We start from the raw sequence: 21,736 nt of genomic DNA, 5'->3' as shown, positions 1-21,736 counted from the left end.
ATAAATTACCCTTTAAACCCTGGCATCAGTCAAATTGGAAATCCCAGGACCTTGATAATTAAGTCAGAAAATGTGAAAACGAGCTGCTGGAGGAGGGAGTAGGTCAACTACACAATCACTCGGAGACTCCAGTACAATCAGCAGAGAAAAAGATCACAGCAAGTTGCAGAGCTGCACCTGAATACTGTGTTACAAAGCTGCCCAATAACAGTAGGGAGATTACACAATCATCTGTATCTGTGTTCAGTGTTGTGCTAGTTAAATAAACCTCTGGTCAGACCCTATCTGCAGGCACTGCATTCATTTCTGGGCACTGCACCTCAGGAAGGATATATTGGCACTGGAGGGGATACTGCACAGATTTACCAAAATGATATCGGGAGAAAGTGGTTAAATTATGGGACAGGTTCCATAGACTAGGCTTGTATCTAGGCAATATCATCCAAAATCACAGCAGCAAATTCTGCATGTAGACTGACAGCACTTGGCACGATCTCACCATCACCCCTCTTGATCCTTTCACTGTCTCTGATTTTCCACACTTCTTGTCCCACATCCAATATTGGATGAGAAAAAATTTCCGAAAATTAAATACTGGGAATATGAAGTCATTGCCTTTGGTGCCAATCATAAACTTGCGCCCTGATCACTATTTCCATCCCTGGCAACTGTCTGAATCTGAGTAAGGCCTTTCACAACCTCATTGCGTTTGACCCCAACACGAGCTGTCAACCACATTTGTGCCATTATAAAGACTGCCTACTTCCAACTCTATAACCTCAGCTAACTCCAATCCTGCCTCATCTGTTGCTGAAATCCTCATTCTTGCCTTTGTTACCTCTAAACTATAGTAATACTCTCCTGACCAGCCTACCATCTTCCATCCTACACAAACTAAAGCTCAGCCAATATTCTGCTGCTTGGATTTCCAAAAGGCATTTGACAAGGTGCCACAACAAAGGTTACTTCACAAAAAGCTCATGGAGTGGGGGGTAACATATTAACATTGATATAGGGTTGGTTAGCCACTCGAAGCAGAGAGTCGGGATAAACGGGTAATTTTTAGGTTGGCAAGATGTGATGAGTGGAGTGTCTCAGGGATCCATGCTAGAACCTCAACTATTTACAATCCTTTTTTTAAAATTCATTCATGAGGTGTGGGCTTTGCTGGCTTGGCCGATCCCTAATTGCCCTGGAGAAGGTGGTGGCGAGCTGCCTTCAGATACAGGTCATTGGAATCCCTGGGACAACAATGCATGCTGTGGAGAAAGTGGCTGCATCATCTGAGGCAGATAGTAGCAGAAAGTGTACTCGATGCATGCATTCACCACAGATGCATACCTAACAAAACACAGAAAGATATATGCACACAGGACTCAATATATATTTCTGATGCAGGACAAGGAAGGAATTGGCACAATTTAAATACTATTTTATTGTTGGGTTTAATAATCAGTGATTTTTGCCTGTGAGAGGCAGGGGTACAGAACAACAAGCAGCTCTACCACGCACGTGTCTCTGAACGTGTAAGAATGCTCGTGCATATCGGAGTATGTCAGTCTGCAAATGTTTTTGCATGCAAGTTTCTGCGAGCGTGGACATTTGCATGTGTGTGTGGGTGTTTGCCTGCGTGCGATGTCAGAGTAAAATCCATGTATGCTGACTGCGTATACTGATATGAACACCACAGCTTCACGTTCTTACTTAACTGGGGAGTGAGGAATCCAGCTGTGTCCTGACCGGGTTTATTTTTTTTAAACACGAGTTGAGTCCTGACCACCACAGTCTGAGTTAATTATTAACCAACGATAGTTGATGGGAGCTGCAGCTTTACTCACTTGGTTAAGCAGTTCCTTCTCACGGGTAGAAAATACAATTTATTTAGTTACAAATGTTAACAAATATAAATCCTCCCCCCCCCGGTACACCTGCCACCTGCAAATTCAGAGGGTTTTGCCAGGTCTGCACAGATTTGGTGGGGGGGGGGGGGCGGTGGTTATGGAGCAAATTCAAATCTCAAAACTCTCAGAGCTCCTAAAATGTATTTGAGATTTGAGTCTCCATTTCATTCTGTTCCTGTTAAACCCCTGGTAGAATCATCATCATCTTTGGTGTGAGCAGCAAGTCCGCAAGCAAGTACCAAATAATTCGGTGTGTGCTGGAGGGCGAGCTGTGCCAGGGCGCTGCGCAGCTAGTTAGACGATGACCCCCATCAGATTTACGCGGCGGTTCTGATACCGTTTGGAAATATCAGCCTCGATCTGAAAAGCAAAAAAAAACATACTCTAATAGTCCTGTCTTCAACTCGATCGCTGTCACATGCCAATACTAGAGTACACTCAAAAAAGACTTGCATTTATATAGAACTTTAACTGACCAGATGTCCCACTGCCAATGAAGTGCTTTTGAAGTGCAGTCACTGTTGTAAATGTGGGAAATTGGCAGCCCATTTATGCACAGCAAGCTCCCACCAACAGCAATGACCAGATAATCTGTTTTTGAGATATTGATTGGGGGATAAGTATCGGTCAGGACATTGGGAAGAAACCCCCTGCCCTTCTCCCAAATAGTGTTGTGAGATCTTTTACATCGACCTAAAAGGGCAGACAAAAAGTTTAACATCTCATCTGAAAGACAGCACTGTGCAGCACTGGGGTGTCAGCCTGGATTTGTGCGCTCAAGTTCTGGGGTGGGGCTTGAATACACAATCTTCTGACTCAGGGGCAAAATAGCTGAGCCATTGTTGACACACCATATACAGAAATACTCATACATGGATGCTAGTAATTTACTAATATACCACTGGACATGCCAAGAATGAACTTTTTAATAATTTTCAATCATTCCCCACGCCCTCCTCTTTCCCAACCTTAAGTACAGTGAGCTTCAACTGTCCAATGTAATACCATTTAGGGTTACTGGGTGCTACAAGGAATTACTGCAGCATGTCGAGGCTGTACATATAACATACTGAGGTATTCCAGGGGTGTTCTCTGTCTATGATTCCATAGAACCCCAATTTCTCATCTGGGATACCTGGGCATTGAGCACAGGACAGGCTGTAATCCAAAGGGGAAACTGCAAGGAAACAAAATTGAGCCTCAGAGCTGCACTGTCAGTGGGAGGCCTGAGTAGTCCATGGTAACTCAACAGCCTGCAAGCACATGTAGGGGATAAGATGGAGTAAGAAAATCAGAACTGGCGGTCAGTTTTGTTTGTAAACATGTTAAATTATGTATCAAATTGCTTCCATCTAATGGATGAGAAATGTTAAATATCCCATGTAGTAAACTCTTGGATGAGAAAACAGCCACAATGTTTAAAGTTCCTCAGGCTGTACATTAAACAGACTGATCTAGCTCTTGATGGAAAGAACTGCATTTAATTAGAGCCTTTCCTGACCACAGGATGTCCCAAAGTGCTTTCTACTTAGTGAACTATTTTTTGAACTGTAACCATTCTTGTAGGAAAGGCAGGAGCTAATTTGTGTACAGCAAACTCCCACAAACAATGTGATAACGATCAAATAATCTGTTTTAATGATGTTGGTTAAGGGTTAAATATTGGCCAGGACATGGAATAGCTCCACTTCTCTTCATCGAAATAGTGCTATGGGATCTTTTACATCCACACAAGAGGGCAGATGGGGCACCGGTTTAATAGCCCATCCAAAAGACAGCAGACTGGTGTGGGTGGGGTACACTCTCTCACTTCCGAGTCAAATTCAAGTCCCACTCCAGAGAGTTGAACATACAGCCTAAGCTGGCACTTCCAATGTAGTACTGAGGGAGCACTGCATTGTTTAAGGTGCCATACTTTAGATGAGACACAAAACCGAGGCACTGTCTGTCCTCTCAGGTGGCAAGAGCAAGAGGTCCCATGGCACTACTGGATGAAGAGCAGGGAAGTTCTCCTGAATCTCCCTCAATCAACAACATTAGAAGAGATTATCTCCCCATGATCACATTACTGTTTCTGGGAGTTTGCTGTGCGCAACTTGGCTGCCGCGATTCCTACATTGGAACAGTGACTACACTACATCGGCTACAAAGCACTTTGAGACATCCTGAGGTTTTGAATATAGAAATATATCTTCTCATTGGTGACACCTGATGGTGGAAATAGGGACTGCAACAAACATTTTCATTTTTAACCTGAACCCTACTCACTGACAGTGAAATTTCTAACATCTTTAAGCCCATGCATGCATAGCCCAAATGAGTAATTTACCAGCTTCCGAAGCTCTTTGGTTCTCTGGATTAGAAGGTCTAGTTTGGGTTCGAGGGCAGCCTGTTCCTCCAGAGACTGCTGTTGCTTTTTGACCATCAGGTGCTGCTTTTCTCCCACTGCGTCTGCTTGTTTCAGCTTCTGTTGCAGGAGCTCTGTCACACGGTCTATGTATCTGCAGCAGTGAAACAGCAGCACCATTAAGTGGGTCCTCATTTCACAGTGTGATTTTTCATCTCCTCCCCAAGCCCCAGATTTTGACTGTTGAGGTAGGGGAGGGGTGTTTGGTAGGAGGGGTGGGGCAGGAAGGGGAGATTGGTGGTGGGGGGTGCGGGGAGGGGAGTTTTTAAAATTCATTTATGGGATGTGGGAATCGCTGGCTGGGCCAGCTTTTACTGCCCATTGCTAACTGCCCTTGAGAAGGTGGTGGTGAGCTGCCTTCTTGAACCGCTGCAGTCCATGTAGTGTAGGTACACCCACAGTGCTGTTAGGGAGTTCCAGGATTTTGACCCAGCGACAGTGAAGGAACAGCGATATATTTCCAAGTCAGGATGGTGTGTGGCTAGGAGGGGAACTTCCAGGTAGTGGTGTTCCCATGCGTCTGCTGCCCTTGTTCTTTTAGATGGAAGTGGTAGTGGGTTTGGAAGGTGCTGCCTAAGGGGCCTTGGTGAGTTTCTGCAGTGCATCTTGTAGATGGTACACACTGCTGCTACTGTTTGTCAGTGCTGAAGAAAGTGAATGTTTGTTGATGTGGTGCCGATCAAGTGGGCTACTTTGTCCTGGATGGTGTCAAGCTTCTTGAGTGTTGTGGGAGCTGCATTCATCTAGGCAAGTCACTCCTGACTTGTGCCTTGTAGATGAGTTACTCACCGTAGGATTCCTGGCCTCTGATCTACTCTTGTAGCCGCAGTATTTATATGACTAATGCAGTTCAGTTTCTGGTCAATGGTAACCCCCAGGATGTTGATAGTGGGTGATTCAGCAAGGGTGATGCCATTGAATGTCAATGACTGATGGTTAGATTCTCTCTTGTTGGAGATGGTCATTGCCTGTCACTTGTGTGGCATGAATTGTGTGCTGCATTTAGACATGGACTGCTTCAGTATCTGAAGAGTTGTGAATGGTGCTGAACATTTTGCAATCATCAGTGAACATTTGCACTTCTGACCTTATGATGGAAGGAAGGTCATTGATGAAGCAGCTGAAGATGGTTGGGCTGAGGACACTACCCTGAGGAACTCCTGCGGTGATGTTCGGGAACTGAGATGATTGACCTCCGACAATCACAACCATCTTCCTTTGTTAAAAACAAAAAATAAAAACAAAAAAACTGCGGATGCTGGAAATCCAAAACAAAAACAGAATTACCTGGAAAAACTCAGCAGGTCTGGCAGCATCGGCGGAGAAGAAAAGAGTTGACGTTTCGAGTCCTCATGACCCTTCGACAGAACTTGAGTTCGAGTCCAGGAAAGAGCTGAAATATAAGCTGGTTTAAGGTGTGTGTGTGGGGGGCGGAGAGATAGAGAGACAGAGAGGTGGAGGGGGTTGGTGTGGTTGTAGCGACAAACAAGCAGTGATAGAAGCAGAATATCACTGTTGACATCTTTTGATATTCTGCTTCTATCACTGCTTGTTTGTCGCTACAACCACACCAACCCCCTCCACCTCTCTGTCTCTCTATCTCTCCGCCCCCCACACACACACCTTAAACCAGCTTATATTTCAGCTCTTTCCTGGACTCGAACTCAAGTTCTGTCGAAGGGTCATGAGGACTCGAAACGTCAACTCTTTTCTTCTCCGCCGATGCTGCCAGACCTGCTGAGTTTTTCCATCTTCCTTTGTGTTAGGTATGACTCCAACCAGGAGAGAGCTTTCCCCCGATTTCTATTGACTCCAGTTTTGCTTGGGCTCCTTGATGCTACACTCAGTCAAATGCTGCTTTGATATCAAAGGCAGTCACTCTCACCTCACCTCTGCAGTTCAGCTCTTTTCTCCATGTTAGTACCACGGCTGTAATGAGTTTAGAAGCTGAGTGGCCCTAGTGGAACCTAAACTGAACGTCAGTGAGCAGGTTATTGCTAAGCAAATGCCACTTGATAGCACTGCTGATGAGCCCTTCCATTACTTTACTTATGATGGAGAGTAGTCTGATGGGACAGTAATTGGGCGGGTTGGATTTGTCCTGCTTTGTGTGTACAGGACATACCTGGGTAATTTTCCACATAGCCGGGTAAACGCCAGTGTTGTAGCTGTACTGGAACAGCTTGGCTAGGGGCGTGGCAAGTTCTGGAGCACAAGTCTTCAGTACTATTACTGGAATATTGTCAAGGCCCATAGCATTTGCAGTATCCAGTGCCTTGAGCCGTTTCTTGATATCATGTGGAGTGAATCGAATTGGCTGAAGACTGGCATCTGTGATCCAAGGACCTCTGGAGGAGGCTGAGATGGATCATCCACTCGGCACTTCTAGCTGAAGATTGGTGCGAATGCTTCAGCCTTATCTTTTGCACTTGATGTGCTGGGCTCCTCCATCTTTGAGGATGGGGATATTTGTGGAGCCTCCTCCTCCAATGAGTTGTTTAGTTGTCTACCACCATTCACAACTGGATGTGGTAGGACTGCAGAACTTAGGTCTGATCTGTTGCTTGTAAGATCACTTAGCTCTATGTATCATTTGCTTCTTATGCTGTTTGATATGCAAGTAGACCTGTGTTGTAGCTTCACCAGGTTGGCACCACATGCTTAGGTTTGCCTGCTGCCGCTCCAGGCATGCCCTCCTGCATTCTTCTTTGAACCAGGGTTGATCCCCTGACTTAGTGGTAATGGTAGAGTGGGGGATATGCTGGGCCATGAGGTTAGATTGTGGTTGAGTACAATTCTGCTGCTGCTGACGGCCCTCAGTGCCTCATGGATGTCCAGTCTTGAGTTGCTAGACCTGTTTGAAATTTATCCCATTTAGCACGGGTGAAGGGTATTGAGGGTATCCTCAATGTGAAGATGGGACTTCATCTCCACATGGACTGTGCAGTGGTCACTCTTACCAATACTGTCATTGACAGATGCATCTGCAGCAGGCAGGTTGGTGAGGATAAGGTCAAGTATGTTTTTCTCTCTTGTTGGTTCCCTCACCACCTGCTGCAGACCCAGTCTAGCAGCTATGTCCTTTAGGACTTGGCCAGCTCGGTCTGTGGTGGTGCTACGGAGCCATTCTTGGTGATGGACATTGAAGTCCCCCACCCAGAGTACATTCTGCACCCTTGCCACCTTCAGTGCTTCCTCCAAGTGGTGTTCAACACGGAGGAGCACTGATTCATCAGCTGAGGAAGGGCGGTACATGGAAATCAGCAGGAGGTTTCCTCGCCCATGTTTGACCTGATGCCATGAAACTTCATGGGGCCCAGAGTCGATGTTGAGGACTCCCTGGGCAACTCCCTCCCGACTGTATACCACTGTGCCGCCACCCCTGCTGGGTGTGCCCTGCCAGTGGGACAGGATATACCCAGGGATGGTGATGGTGGTGTCTGAGACATTATCTGTAAGGTATGATCCTGTGAGGATGACTATGTCAGGCTGTTGCTTGACTTGTCTGTGAGATAGCTCTCCCAAGTTTCACACAAGCCCCAGATGTTAGTAAGGAGGACTTTACAGGATTGACAGGGCTGGGACTGCCGTTTGTCATTTCAAGTGCCTAGCTCGATGTTGGGTGGTGTGCCAGTTTTTACCGGTTTGATACAACCAAGTGGCTTGCTAAGCAATTTCAGGTGGCATTTTAAGAGCCAACCACATTGCTGTGGATCTGGAGTCACATGTAGACCAGGTGAGGACAGCAGATTTCCTTCCCTAAAGGACAAGGAGACAGATGGGTTTCTACGACAATTGGCAATGATTTCATTGTTGCTTTTAAAGTTTTAATTCCAGGTTTTCATTGAATTCAAATTCCACCATCTGCCGTGGTGGGATTCGAACCCAGGTCCCCAGACAATCACCCTGAGACTCTGGATTATCAATCCAGCGAAAATACCACTATGCCACCCCACCCTCTTGTGGGTGTGGGGGGCAGGCTGGGATGGTTGGTGGTGGGGGATGTGGGGAGGGGAGATTGGTGGTGGGAGGCGTGGGGAGGAGTGATTGTTGTTGGGGGACGTGGGGAGCGGTGATTGGTGGTGGGGGGAGCAAGAAGGGGCGATTTGTTGGGGGGCGTCGGCCAGGAGGGGTCTTTCCACAGGTGCTGGATACTCTGGGGTACCTCGCTCAGTGATGTTAGAGGAGGAACATCGTTGGCCTATTTAACCACGGGGGCATCACGGTTGTTAACAACGTCATGCTAATGTGATAATAATCTTCTGACTGCTTGGCATGTTAACAGAGGACGGATTGGATACAGAAGTATGACAAAAGATGAGGAGTTAGGTACAAACTGAGGTGTGGGGGGAAAGCAATGAAAGCAAAAGACAATTAAGTAATTTACAAGAGGGCTAAATGGTTTACCAGCAGCCAAGTTTATCCCAACCTCAGGCTGATGTCAGACACATTCAGGTTAGAACTGTTTAGGGCTGTTGTTTCCCCTCCTAATTTCTGATGCTGCGTCTAACTGTCGCACTCTGACTGCTGTTGCAATTCAGATTCACTTAACTCAGCGCACTCAGGATTAAAACATTGAAACACAAAGGGTAGTGGAGACCTGGAACACTCACTCCCTAAACAGTTGTTGAGCGGGGTTAGGGGGGTCAATTCAAAATTTCAAAACTGAGTTTGAGAGATTTCAAGGGTTTGCATAACCTATAGATCTAATGGAATGGCAGGCTCAATAGGCTGAGTTACTTCCTCCTCTTCCTATGCGAACCTCGGAGGGAGCAAATTAAAATTTCCAAGACGAAATTCAATGGATAAAACATAATTATCACCAACCTGGGAGAGGCGTGGATCATGAACAGATGCCTCATCTTCACGTTGGTCAGTCTCTGGACGAGGTCCCTCACAACAGTCATCATGGCAACAACCTTAGCTACGTCCTGACTCTGGACAATGGCCGGAGCTGTTTGAAATTGGTTGATGGAGAGGATGTCTGCCTCCTCGTTCATCTCGGTGAGTCGCTGGCTCAGGAAGGTCTGTAACTGGGAGGGACCATTTAAAAATTTCAATCAGGAAACCAGTTCCCAGTGAAGGATGGCAGCAAACAAGGTCACCAACAGTTTCGGAACAAAAACTAATCTGGTGTTTGGCCAACAGCGGCTCATGGAAATGTTCGATCACACGTTAAGAAGTTTGCTGCTCCGGTTCACCCACAGGTCAGGCACTTCCTGACCGGAAGCAATAACCAATCAAATAGGAGTATTGGACCAATACCCCTCAATGTTTACTGAAATCGTGCATCTCGACTACTTTACAAGGACTGGGCTAGCCCAGCTTCCAACTAGCATTTCAGACTTTGCTAGGATTTTCTCAGCAGCAAGAGGAGGAAGGAAAGCTGCACTGTGTCTCGGACCAGGCAACATCACACGGTTGGGCATATCATGCAGAGTGTTTCCATTGAAGGTCAGAGGTGAAATGGTAGTGGGCGCAAGGTGGCCTCCCTCAGACTTTGAGTACGGCTGGTGTATACTTATATATATATTAGAACAACTTGGAAATACAAAGTTTTCAACAACTTATCTGGAGAAAACTTTTGAAAAGGTCCTTGCTGTCCTGGGACTACAAACCGTGGCCCCTTCTGCCCCCTCAGGTGGATATAAAACATCTCATGGCAATATTTCAAACAGCATAGGAGCTATCTTTGTATTTATCTCCCAAACAACATATGAACATTATAGTTAGGAGCAGGAGTAGGCCACTCGAGGCTGCTCTGCCATTCAATAAGATCATGGCTGATCTGATTGTAACCTCAACTCCATATTCCTGCCTACCCCTGACAACCTTTCATTCCTTCTGCTTCCACCACCTTTTGAGGAAGAGAGTTTCAAAAGCTCACAATCCTCAGAGAAAAAAATTCTCCTCATCTCCGTCTTAAATGTGATACCCCCTATTTTTAAACAGTGACCACAAGAGGAAACATCCTCTCCATATCAAACCTGTCAAGAGCCCTCTGGATCTTCTATGTTTCAATCAAGTCGCCTCTTTCTCTTCTAAACTCCAGTGGATACAAGCCTATCCTGTCCAACCTTTCCTCATAAGACAACCTGCCCATTCCTGGTATTAGTCTAGTAAACCTTCTCTGAACTGCTTCCAATGCAGTTACATCCTTCCTTAAATAAGGAGACCAGTATTGTACACAGTACTGCAGATGTGGTCTCACAAAGCCCAGTATAACATCACAAAAGCAGATTATCTGGTCATTTTCACATTGCTTTGTGGGAGCTTGCTGTGCACAGATTGGCTGCCATGCTTCCCACGCTACAACAGTGTTTACACTTCAAAAGTACTTCATTGGCTGTAAAACACAGACGTCCAGTGGTCATGAAAAGCGCTACAGAAATTCAAATCTTTCTTTCTTTCAAAGTGCCAAAGACATTTAAAAAAAACAACGCTGGTTATTTTAGGTTGTGGTGAATTCCTGGCTGATGTTACAAGAAAAATCCGCAGAGTGCCTCCAGCTGGAATTGTATAAGCAGCATGCAATCTACAAATTTTCCTCACTAGCAATGATGAACATCAGTACTCGTGCCCCACGGGGAACACCAAACCAGTGAGTAAATTTATCAGCTGCAGTAATAAGAAACAAAGACAGTCTTCAGTCTCTCTCTCTTTCTGTACCAGGCAGCGTGCACTTCAATGGGGAGTGAATTCTACAGGTGATGTGTTGGAGTCTGCGGCTAGGAACAAGGGCAAAACCTAATCAGCCAAGGGCTACTGCTCCTCTCCAGGAGCCCTTGCTGTGGATTATAGAAAAATTATATTGAAACTCATGCTTATAGCGTCTGAAGTGTTACACTCGCTTATGCTCACACTTAAGTCACCACACTTTGACTCAATACAAGTAACTCCACAGAAGATCTGAAGAAGGTCAACATGGGGGAAAGGTGGGGGTGAGCTGGATAAAAGATAGATATAGCAACTTCAAAAAAGTGTTTACCCTAGGGACCCCAAGATTGCCTGCACCACAGTGGAACTGCAGGCATTCACTTACCCCGACATGAACAAATGAATAGGAGGCCATTCAGTCCCTCACACCTGTTCTGTCGTTCAATCAGGTAATAACTGAATTGTACCTCAATCCACCTTAGCTCCATAACCATTATCCAACAAAATATTTGCTCACTGGCACCACACTGTGGCCAGAAGTTGTCCATGCACTCCACTAATATGTAGCAAACACTGCAGCAATACATTTCATTCCTGAACATTATATTTTGCACATTTTTCCAGTCTTTTTATATTTGTAACTCAAAAATACCTCCATGAGTTCATTAACAAACTGGTTTCTGGTTTCTGTATTTTCCAGGATTGTCAGAGCATCATTCCCCTTTGCCACTCCATCATCACCTAAAATCACAAAGGAGAATTTCACTGATCAGAGAACAAGTCAGCCTGTGATTTTAAAATCATTGCTCAAAGTTGGATTTGAATATTACCCATAACTGGTCTGAATCCAAATAATTTGTTCAGAATGAATGACAGCCCCAAGATAGAGTATTCACCTGTTTTGGAGCTGACCATAAGAGCAGGAGTAGGCCATTCGGCCCATCGAGTCTGCTCTGCCATTCAGTGAGATCATGGCTGATCTGATAATCCTCAACTCCACTTTCCTGCCTTTTCCCCCATAACCCTTGCTTCCCTTACTAATTAAAAATTTGCCTATCTCAGCCTTGAATATACTTAACAACCCAGCCTCTATATCACTCTGCAGTAAAGAATTCCACAGATTCGCTACCCTCTGAGAGAAGAAATTCCTCCTCATCTCTGTTTTAAATGGGCTGCCCCTTACTCTGAGATTATGCTCCCTGGTCCTAGACTCTCCCACAAGGGAAACAACCTCTCAGCATCCACCCTGTCAAACCCCCTAAGAGTCTTATATGTTTCAATAAGGTTACCTCTTATTCTTCTAAACTCCAATAAGTACAGGCCCAACTTACTCAACCTCTCCTCAGAAGAAAATCCCTCCATAGCCTGAATCAACCTAGTGAACCTTTTTTGGACTGCCTCCAATGCCAGTATATCTTTCCTTAGATAAGGGGACCAAAACAGTTCACAGTATTCTAGGTGTGATCTAACTAGTGCCTTGTATAGTTTCAGCAAGACTTCTCTATTTTTATACTCCATTTCCCCTGAAATAAAGGCCAACATTCCATTTGCCTTCCCTATTACCTGCTGAACTTGTATGTTAGCTTTTTGGGATTCATGCACAAGGACTCCCAAATCTCTCTGTGCTGCAGCTTTCTGCAGTCTTTCTCCATTTAAATAATATTCAGCTCCTCTATTCTTCCTGCCAAAGTGCATAACCTCACATTTTCCCACATTATATTCCATCAGCCAAATTTTTGCCCACTCACCTAACCTGCCTATACCCCTCTGTAGACTCGTGTCATCCTCACTCAGCACTTGCCTTCTCACCTATTTTTGTGTCATCCACAAACTTGGCGATTGTACATTCGCTTCCCTCATCTAAGTCATTCATATATATTGTAAATAATTGTGGCCCCAGCACTGATCCCTGTGGCACTCCACTTGTTACAAGTTGCCATCCTGAAAATGCTTATCCCAACTCTCTGTTTTCTATTAGTTAGCTAATCCTCTATCCATGCTAATATACTATCCCAATACCATGGGCTCTTATCTCTTAAGTGGCCTTATATGTGGTACCTTATCAAATGCCTTTGATGACAGTCAGTGATCTCATCACCAAGAAATGTTCTTTCACAAAAATCCCAATATCATGAACCATGGAAGCAGATAGAGTGAGTGTGAAAGTCTCAGCGTAAACTGCAGTACAGGTTCCTACCGCACCATAATTCCATGAGTGGCACTGCCACCTACTGCCCAAAGAGTAAAGGTTTCCCATTTAAAAGGGATTTATGTTGAAAAGAACAATCTCCTATTTATATTGCACTATTTTGCTGTTGAATTTATGTAGCGCCTCTCACATCCTCAGGACATCCTACACCACTTCATAATCACACGCAGCAATGAGTTAAATGACCAACTGATCTGTGTTTTAGATGTTGATTGAGGGATAGGTATTGGCCAGGATACCAGGGAGAACTCACCTACTCTTCTTTGAAACTATGTCATGGAATCTTTTATGTCCACTTGAGAGGGCAGACAGGGCCTCGGTTTAACACCTCAACTGAAAGACTGCACCTCTGGCAGAGCAGCGCTCCCTCAGTACTATGCTGAGACTGTCAGTGTGGGACTTGAACCAACAACCCTCTGATTCTGGGGCTGACAACTTATCGAGAAAACTAAAGCCAGTTGAGAAATATACTGGCAAACTATAGAACGGAAATTTTACAACTTTTGTATTGACAGGTATTTAATATCAAAATCACCAAACCATCTGAACCAATGACTGATCCCAATGTGTCCATTATTGTACATCTATCAGAATCATATTTTAAAGAATTTAAACTTTACAAAACAAGAAGATACCCAGGTGAGAGTTACAGTCTGGAATCTAATCAAGGGTTTGGGTGGTTTACATATGGAATAAGACACCCAGAGGCAAGTTGCAAACTAGAATCTAATCAATCTAACTTCAAAGATCTTTGCAATCCACAAGATTAGATTACCAGATTGCAACTCAATCCCCTGTTCATATATGCACCATGCATCAATAGAAGGTATCTAGGAGAATACCTTCAGCCTCAGATTCCATCACATCGATTTCCACTGTAGCACTTGCGTTTTCTCCCCAGTCGATCACATCAGCTCCTTGTTCCTCGCCGTTCATCTTGGAGAAAATAAAGTAAAACTATCAAAACCTGGAGAAAACAACATCAGGACAAGAAGATCTGAGAGTTGAGCACAATGACACTTTCATTAAGTGGGTTTGGTGATTTACCTCGGTACTTTCTCCCACCGTGATTCCCCAGTCAATGCCACCTGACTGGTCTATTCCAGCCATGGTATCATCCCCCCAGTCAATCTGGAACACAAAACACACTGAGTTAACTGAAAAAGACCAAATAATACAAAAAAGAACGGCTTCGGTACTCATACTCCTTAACTGGTTAGGGTAAGTCAAAGTGTATCCAAGACAGGATGTGCAGTACAGGACAGAGTTTGTTGGAATGCATCTTAGACCCTGGGAAACTCCTGGCACATGCCACCTGTAGCACTGAGTGATCGGGAAGTAAAGCAAGCTCCAATTAATCTTTGCGATGTCGGCAATCTACCCTCCAACATCACCTGAACCAAACCTCAAGCAACACTGGCTGTGCACGCTTCAGAGCATTGAATTACAAGATAAAATAGACTCAAAATTACAGGATGACGAGAAATCATCCAAGGCTCATGCAATTTTGTATTTTTTTAAATTGATTTTAAAATTCTACAAACTCTGTAATAAAACAGAAAAAGTAAATCAACTTGGCCATTAGGAAATCATTTACTGATTGATACTCCAACACGTCCTGAACCATCTCCTGATGCTCCACGAATCTGAGCATCAGGGAGTCCTGTAGTTAGCAGTAAACAATGAACTCTCCTGCGTTTGCAAAATCAACAAGGAAAGTGGTTGTTCATAGATTCAACCTTGAAAGGATTAAGAGAGTGGGCTCATTACACTCACTGTGTTTGCAGGCTCTGTTGGTTGCTGTGTCTCCACATTCTCCATGCTAACTGGCCGCTCAATGGCCAATGGCGTCTGTCCAGTTCTCCACTCATAGACAGTTGTGTTTCCTTTGAGTTGAACATGTTTCAGCAACGGAGCAATGGGCTCGGAGACACTGTCAGCCACAACACACCGGAATTAGTCAGCAGCAAAACACAAGGGAACATGGGTCGTGGAGGATGGGAATGGAGGGAGAGTGAGGAAGGAATACTTCAGAAGCCCTCAGGGTGTATGGACCAGCTGGTCTTTTCCTGCCCCTCAATTTACAATAAAACAAAAGTTTCCTTTAACAGAAGTTTCTAACAGCCCTCCTTTGGATCAATGATGCATTTTAAAAGAGAAAGGGTGATTGGTTCACCTTGATATCATAGTCAACAGGATGGCTGGCAAAGTTTTATGATTTGACGAATTTATTTTGTTTTCTCACACTGTTGTCATGCTCTTTTGCTCTTCTTCCCGTCCTGTCCTCAATCATTTCTACATCAAGAGACAGAACAGATGCCCTGTGCTGTGGACCCTATGAACAGCTACAAGATGTGCCACCAGCCCCAACTGACTTGCAGGATTACAAACAGCGCAGACATAAGCCATTCGGCCCAACCAGTCCATTCTGGCGTTTATGCTTCCCTCAAGCCTCCTCTCATCTCTCTTCATTTAAATCTATCGTAACCATCATTCCCTTTTCCCTCATATGCTTGTTTATTTTCCCCTTAAGTGCATCTATACTATTTGCTTCCACCGCTCCCTGGGGTAGCGAGTTCCACATTCTCAGCGCTCTGAGTAGATCAGACCCCATTCCTGGCAGCTTCCACAGAGAGCACCTCTACAACTATGGGGAAGGATCAGCACAGGCGTAAAACATCAGCAGCGTTCTAGCACTGCAGCAGCTGGATAGGAACAAGAGGAGGCCATTTTATTGCAAGAGGATGTCAGTACAAGAGTAAAGATGTCCTGCTGCAATTGTATTTAGAGCCTTGGTGAGACCACACCTGGAGTATTGCGTACAGTTTTGGCCTCTTTACCCAAGGAAGATATACTTGCCATAGAGGGAGTGCAACAAAGGTTCACCAGACCGATCCCTGGGATGGTGGGATTGTCCTCTGAGGAGAGATTGAGGAGACTGGACCTGTATTCTCTCGAATTTAGAAGAATGAGAGGCGATCTCATTGAAGCATACAAAATTCCTATAGGCTCAACAGGGTAGATGCGGGAAAGATGTTCCCCCTGGCTGGGGGTCTAGAACCAGCGGACACAGTCTCAGAATTAGAGGTAGGCCATTTAGGAAACTGAGATTATGAGGAATTTCTTCACTCAGAGGGTGGTGAATCTTTGGGATTCTCTACCCCAGAGCTCTGTAAAGGCTCAGTCATTGAGACAGAGATCAATAGATTTTTAGAAGCTAAAGATATCAAGGGATATGGGGAAAGTGCAGGAAATGTTGTTGAGGAAGAAGATCAGCCATGATCTAGTTGAATGGGGGAGCAGGCTTGAGGGGCCAAATGGCCTCCTGGTCCTGTTCCCCACGATCCTATTCAGCCCCTTCAACATGTTACATCATTCAACTACAGCACGTTTGATCTGTATCTTAATTCCATCAACCCACTTTGGTTCCAGAACCTTTAACACTCTTGCCTAGCAAAAAAAAAATCTATCAACCTTTGTCTTGGAATTTCCAACTGATCCCAGGCCTAAAAAGTGTCTGTGGGACAGAGTTCCAGATTTCCACTCCTTGTTTCCAATATCACACCTGAACAGCCTAGTTCTAATTTTAAGGTAATGCCCCCTTGTTCTGGACTCCCCCCTCACCCCCACACCCAGCAAAGGAAATAGCTTCTCTATTTTGTTTTGTTCTTTCATGGGATGTGGGTGTCGCTGGCAAGGCCAGCATTTGTTGCACATCCCTAGTTGCCCTTGAACTGAGTTCAAATGTTTTGAGGAGGTGACCAGGTGTGTAGATGAGGGTAGTGCAGTTGATGTAGTTTATATGGATTTCAGCAAAGCCTTTGACAAGGTCCCACATGGGAGACTTATAAAGAAGGCAAATGCACATGGGATACAGGATAATTTGCTACGGTGGATTCAAAATTGGCTTAGTTGTAGGAGACAGATGGTGATGACAGAAGGATGCTTTAGTGACTGGAAGCCAGTGTCCAGTGGTGTACCACAGGGAGCTGTGCTGGGTCCCCTATTAATCGTCATTTATATAAAATGTCCCTCATGGCAGATAGGTACAGAAGGTAAAGTCGCACAGGATCAGAGGTGAGCTGGCAGGATGGATGCAGAATTGGCTTGGTCATAGAAGTCAGAGGGTAGCAGTGGAAGCTTTTCTGAATGGAGAGCTGTGACTAGTGGAGTTCCGCAGGGATCAGTGCTGGGACCTTTGCTGTTTGTGGTATACATAAATGATTTGGAGGAAAATGTAGCTGGGCTAATTAGTAAGTTTGCAGACGACATCAAGGTTGGAGGAGTTGCAGATAGTGAAGAGGATTGTCAAAGGATACAATGGGATATAGATCGGTTGAAGAATTGGGCAGAGAAATGGGAGATGGAGTTTAATCTGGACAAATGCGAGGTAATGCATTTTGGAAGGTCTAATACAGGCAGGAATTAAACAGTAAATGGCAGAACCCTTAAGTGTATCGAAGGGCAGAGGGATCTGGGTGTACATGTCCACAGGTCACTGAAAGTGGCAACGCAGGTGGATAAGGTAGTCAGGAAGGCATATGGCATGCTAGCCTTCATTGGCAGGGGTATTGAGTATAAAAGCTGGGAAGTAATGCAGCAGCTGTATAGAACCTTGGTTAGGCCACACTTGGAATATTGCATGCAATTCTGGTCACCACGTTACCAGAAGGATAAGGAGGCATTGGAAAGGGTGCAGAGGAGGTTTACCAGGATGCTGCCTGGTCTGGAGGTTATTAGCTATGAGGAGAGGTTGGAGAAACTTGGTTGTTCTCACTAGAGCGACAGAGATTGAGGGGCGACTTGATAGAAGTTTACAAAATTATGAGTGGCATGGACAGGGTAGATAGTCAGAAGCTTTTTCCCAGGTTGGAAGAGTCAATTACTAGGGGACATAGATTTAAGGTGAGAGGAGAAAACTTTAGAGGAGATGTGCGGGGCAAGTTTTTTACGCAGAGTGTCTGGAATTCGCTGCCAGAGGAGGTGATGGAAGCAGGTACGATAGTGGTATTTAAGAGGCAGCTTGACAAATACATGAATAGGATGGGAATAGAGGGATATGGACCCTGGAAGTGCAAAATGTTTTAGTTGATGGGCAATATGATCGGCGCAGGCTTGGAGGGCCGAAGGGCCTGTTCCTGTGCTGTACTTTTATTTGTTCTTTGTTCTTTGACATTGACAACTACGTGGGGGGTAGGATTAGTAAGCTTGCGGATGACACAAAGATTGGCTGGGTGGTTAACAGTGAGGTTGAGTGTCTTGGGCTACAGGAAGATATAGAAGGGATGGTCAAATGGGCAGATAGTGGCAGATGGAATTTAACCCTGAAAAGTGTGAGGTGATACACTTTGGAAGGAGTAATTTGACAAGGAAGTATTCAATGAATGGCATGATACTAAGAAGTTCTGAGGAACAAAGGGACCTTGGCGTGTGTGTCCATAGATCTCTGAAAGAGGAGGGACATGTTAGTGGGGTAGTGAAAAAGGCATATGGGACACTTGCCTTTATCAATCGAGGCATAGTTTACAAAAGTAGGGAGGTCACGTTGGAGTTGTATAGAACCTCGGTGAGGCCACAGCTGGAGTACTGTGTGCAGTTCTGGTCGCCTCATTATAGGAAGAAGGTGATTGCACTGGAGGGGGTGCAGAGGAGATTCGCCAGGATGTTGCCTGGGATGAAACATTTAACTTATGTAGAGAGGTTGGATAGACTTGGGTTGTTTTCATTGGAGCAAAGACTGAGAGGCGACCTGGTAGAGTTGTACAAGATTATGAGGGGCATGGATAGGGTGGATAGGGAGCAGCTGTTCCCCTTAGTTGAAGGGTCAGTCACAAGGGGGCATAAGTTCAAGGTGAAGGGCAGGAGGTTTAAGGGGGATATGAGGAAAAACTTTTTTACCCAAAGAGTGCTGATGGTCTGGAATGCGCTGCCTGGGAGGGTGGTGGAGGCGGGTTGCCTCACATCCTTTAAAAAGTACCTGGATGAGCACTTGGCACATCATAACATTCAAGGCTATGGGCCAAGTGCTGGTAAAAGGGATTAAGTAGGTAGGTCAGGTGTTTCTCATGTGTCGGTGCAGATTCGATGGGCCGAAGGGCCTCTTCTGCACTGTGTGATTCTGTGAGTGGCTTGCTAGGCCATTTCAGAGGGCAGTTAAGAATCAGCCACATTCCTGTGGGTTTGGAGTCACATGTAGGCCATACCAGGTAAGGACATTAGGAAACAGATAGATTTTTATGGCAATCGATGACAGTTTCATGGTCAATGTTACCAAGGAAAGGTTTATATTCTAGACTTAATTGGATTTAAATTCCACCAGCTGCTGTGGTGGGATTTGAACATGTGCCCCCAAAGCATTAGCCTGGGCCTCTGGGTTACTAGTCCATTGATATTACCATTACACCACCTAGCTCCTACCAAATCTTTTAATCATCTTAAAACACCTCAAAAGGATCATGTCTTAATCTTCTATACTCAAGGGGATACAAGTCCAGGCTTGGTTGTGAAATGCACATCGGACAGGAAAACAGGGAAACTGCCCAGATTCTTTTTAAAACAGTGCCATAGGATTTACCCCAAAAGGCAGACAGAGCCTCGGTTTAACACCTCAGCTGAAAGACACCACCAGCAATGTCACACTCCCTCAGTATTGCACTGCAAGTGTCAACCTAGGTGTGAGCTTAGGTCTAAGTGTCAGTTTAAACCACTCAGACCTTCTGACTCAGAGGTGAGAGTGCTATGCTGAACTACCCTTCACTTCCACTACCCCGCAACCCCCCCCACACCAATCCCCACCGTGAAGCAATTAGTGACTTTGCTGGTGAGATTCCCCACAGTGCAGCAGTGTTACAGAGTGTTCAGTTATGGGGATCAGTAGCTTAGGAAGCTCCACCCAGTGGCAGAAGCGAGCAGCTGCAGTTGTTACAGTGCTTCACAGAACAGCGACCCTCACCCCTCCACCCAAATAAAGAGACTGTGCCAAAGGCAGTTTGAATTTCTTATCACTGAGTGATTCTTGTTAATTCACTCACTCACTTTTCCAGAATCACTTCATCCAATTCAGGGTCGCGGGGATTTGGAGCCTATCCCGACAGGCAATGGGTGCTAGGCAGGGCACACCCAGGGTGAGATGCCGGTCCATCACAGGGCACACACACTCACACACTGGGGACAATTTACCATAGCCAATTCCCCTAACCAACACGCCTTTGGACAGTGGGAGGAAACCTGAGCACCCGGCAGAAACCCACACGGACGTGGGGAGAACGTGCAAACTCCACACAGACACCGGAGGTCAGGATCGAACTCGGGTCCCTGGAGCTGCAAGGCAGCAGCGCTAACCACCAATTCATTTTGATCAAAACTCAGTGGGTATATTCCAGCTCAAATGCTTCTTGCCACATCCTTACCTGCCACACACAAACGCCACACAGGCTTCATACAGTTCAAGAGCATTTGTAAGATTCCTGGTTCCCTCAGCGATACCATCAAGGCCAGATGGGAGGTCATTGCACAGGGATAGCAGCTCTTGTCGGACATCATTGCCCTGTACAGTGACACAGAGACTTCAGTCATTTATAAATCAGGAAAGAATGCTCAACAGCCCTTGTATTATTTTTGGTAGGAAAGTTACTTTCTTTCCTTTAAAGGGGGAAGCAGGAACACAGAGGCCTGGGGTTCATGGACATAAATCATTGAAGGTGGCACAAGTTGTTGAAGTTATTTAAAAAAAACACATTTGTGATGCTTGGTTTTACATTAAGATGTACAGTCTATAGCACAGAAACCGGCTACTTAGCCCAAATGGTCTATGCTGGTGTTTATGCTCCAGATGAGCCTCCTTCTAGCAACATATCCTTCTATTCCTTTTTTTCTCATCTGTTTATCTAGCTTCACCTTAAATGTAGCTATGCAATTCACCCTAACCACTCTCTGGGTAAAGGGTTTTATAAATACAGTAGAGGCATAAAGTAGAAAAACAAGGAAATTATGCTAAAACTTCAAAAATCACTGTTAACCCAGCTGGAGTATTGAATACAATTCTGGACATCATGTTTCCGAAAAGATGTCAAAGCCATGGAGAATGTACAAAAGGAGATTTACCAGAATGGCAGCAGGGACTTGGAGAAACTGGAGAAGCTGGAATTGTTCTCCTCAGGGCAGAGAAGGTTAACAGGAGGTTTAACAGAGGTGTTCAAAATCAGGAGGGGTTTTGATAATTTCTCCTTATTCTGTTTCCACTGGCAGGAGCAACAAAGATTTAAGGTAATTGGTCAGAGGGAAAATGATAAGAATGTTTTTAATGCAGCAAGTGGTTATGATCTTGGAATGCACTACATAAAAGCAAATTTAATAATAACTTTCAAAAATAATTGGCTCTCTCTTTAAAAAGGAAAATGTACAGGGGCTCTGAAGAAAGAGCAGGAAGTGCGACGGATTGAATAACTCTTTCAAAGAACCAGCAAAGGAATGATGGGCTGTGTGATGGGCTGTGAGATTCATTTCGTGCTTTGATGTTCCTGGCCTGTTCCCTTTGCTATTGCGACGCTGGAGCACAACTCT

The 21,736-nt window shown here is 45.1% G+C and overlaps 1 protein-coding gene across 3 annotated transcripts in view; it reads right to left on the bottom strand.

The window, feature by feature from the left end:
* Positions 1–1,408: 1,408 nt before the first annotated feature.
* cdk5rap3 (CDK5 regulatory subunit associated protein 3) overlaps positions 1,409–21,736 on the bottom strand; it is a 35,730-nt gene continuing 15,402 nt past the window's right edge. For 2 of the 3 annotated variants that reach the window (XM_041173674.1, XM_041173675.1), the window contains 8 exons: positions 20,584–20,720; positions 14,951–15,107; positions 14,222–14,305; positions 14,017–14,110; positions 11,618–11,706; positions 9,136–9,341; positions 4,231–4,402; positions 1,409–2,261 (listed from right to left, as the gene is read on the bottom strand). In XM_041173674.1, coding sequence (XP_041029608.1) covers positions 2,196–2,261; positions 4,231–4,402; positions 9,136–9,341; positions 11,618–11,706; positions 14,017–14,110; positions 14,222–14,305; positions 14,951–15,107; positions 20,584–20,720 — 1,005 coding nt within the window. In that variant the 3' untranslated portion in view covers positions 1,409–2,195. The remainder of the gene's footprint in view (positions 2,262–4,230; positions 4,403–9,135; positions 9,342–11,617; positions 11,707–14,016; positions 14,111–14,221; positions 14,306–14,950; positions 15,108–20,583; positions 20,721–21,736) is intronic. The other variant, XM_041173676.1, reaches the window with a different exon arrangement.

This window comes from Carcharodon carcharias, chromosome 23, assembly GCF_017639515.1.
Source record: "Carcharodon carcharias isolate sCarCar2 chromosome 23, sCarCar2.pri, whole genome shotgun sequence".
Taxonomy (NCBI): domain Eukaryota; kingdom Metazoa; phylum Chordata; class Chondrichthyes; order Lamniformes; family Lamnidae; genus Carcharodon; species Carcharodon carcharias.
Note: the sequence above shows the minus strand (reverse complement) of the source record. Positions and strands in the feature narration are given on the sequence as shown.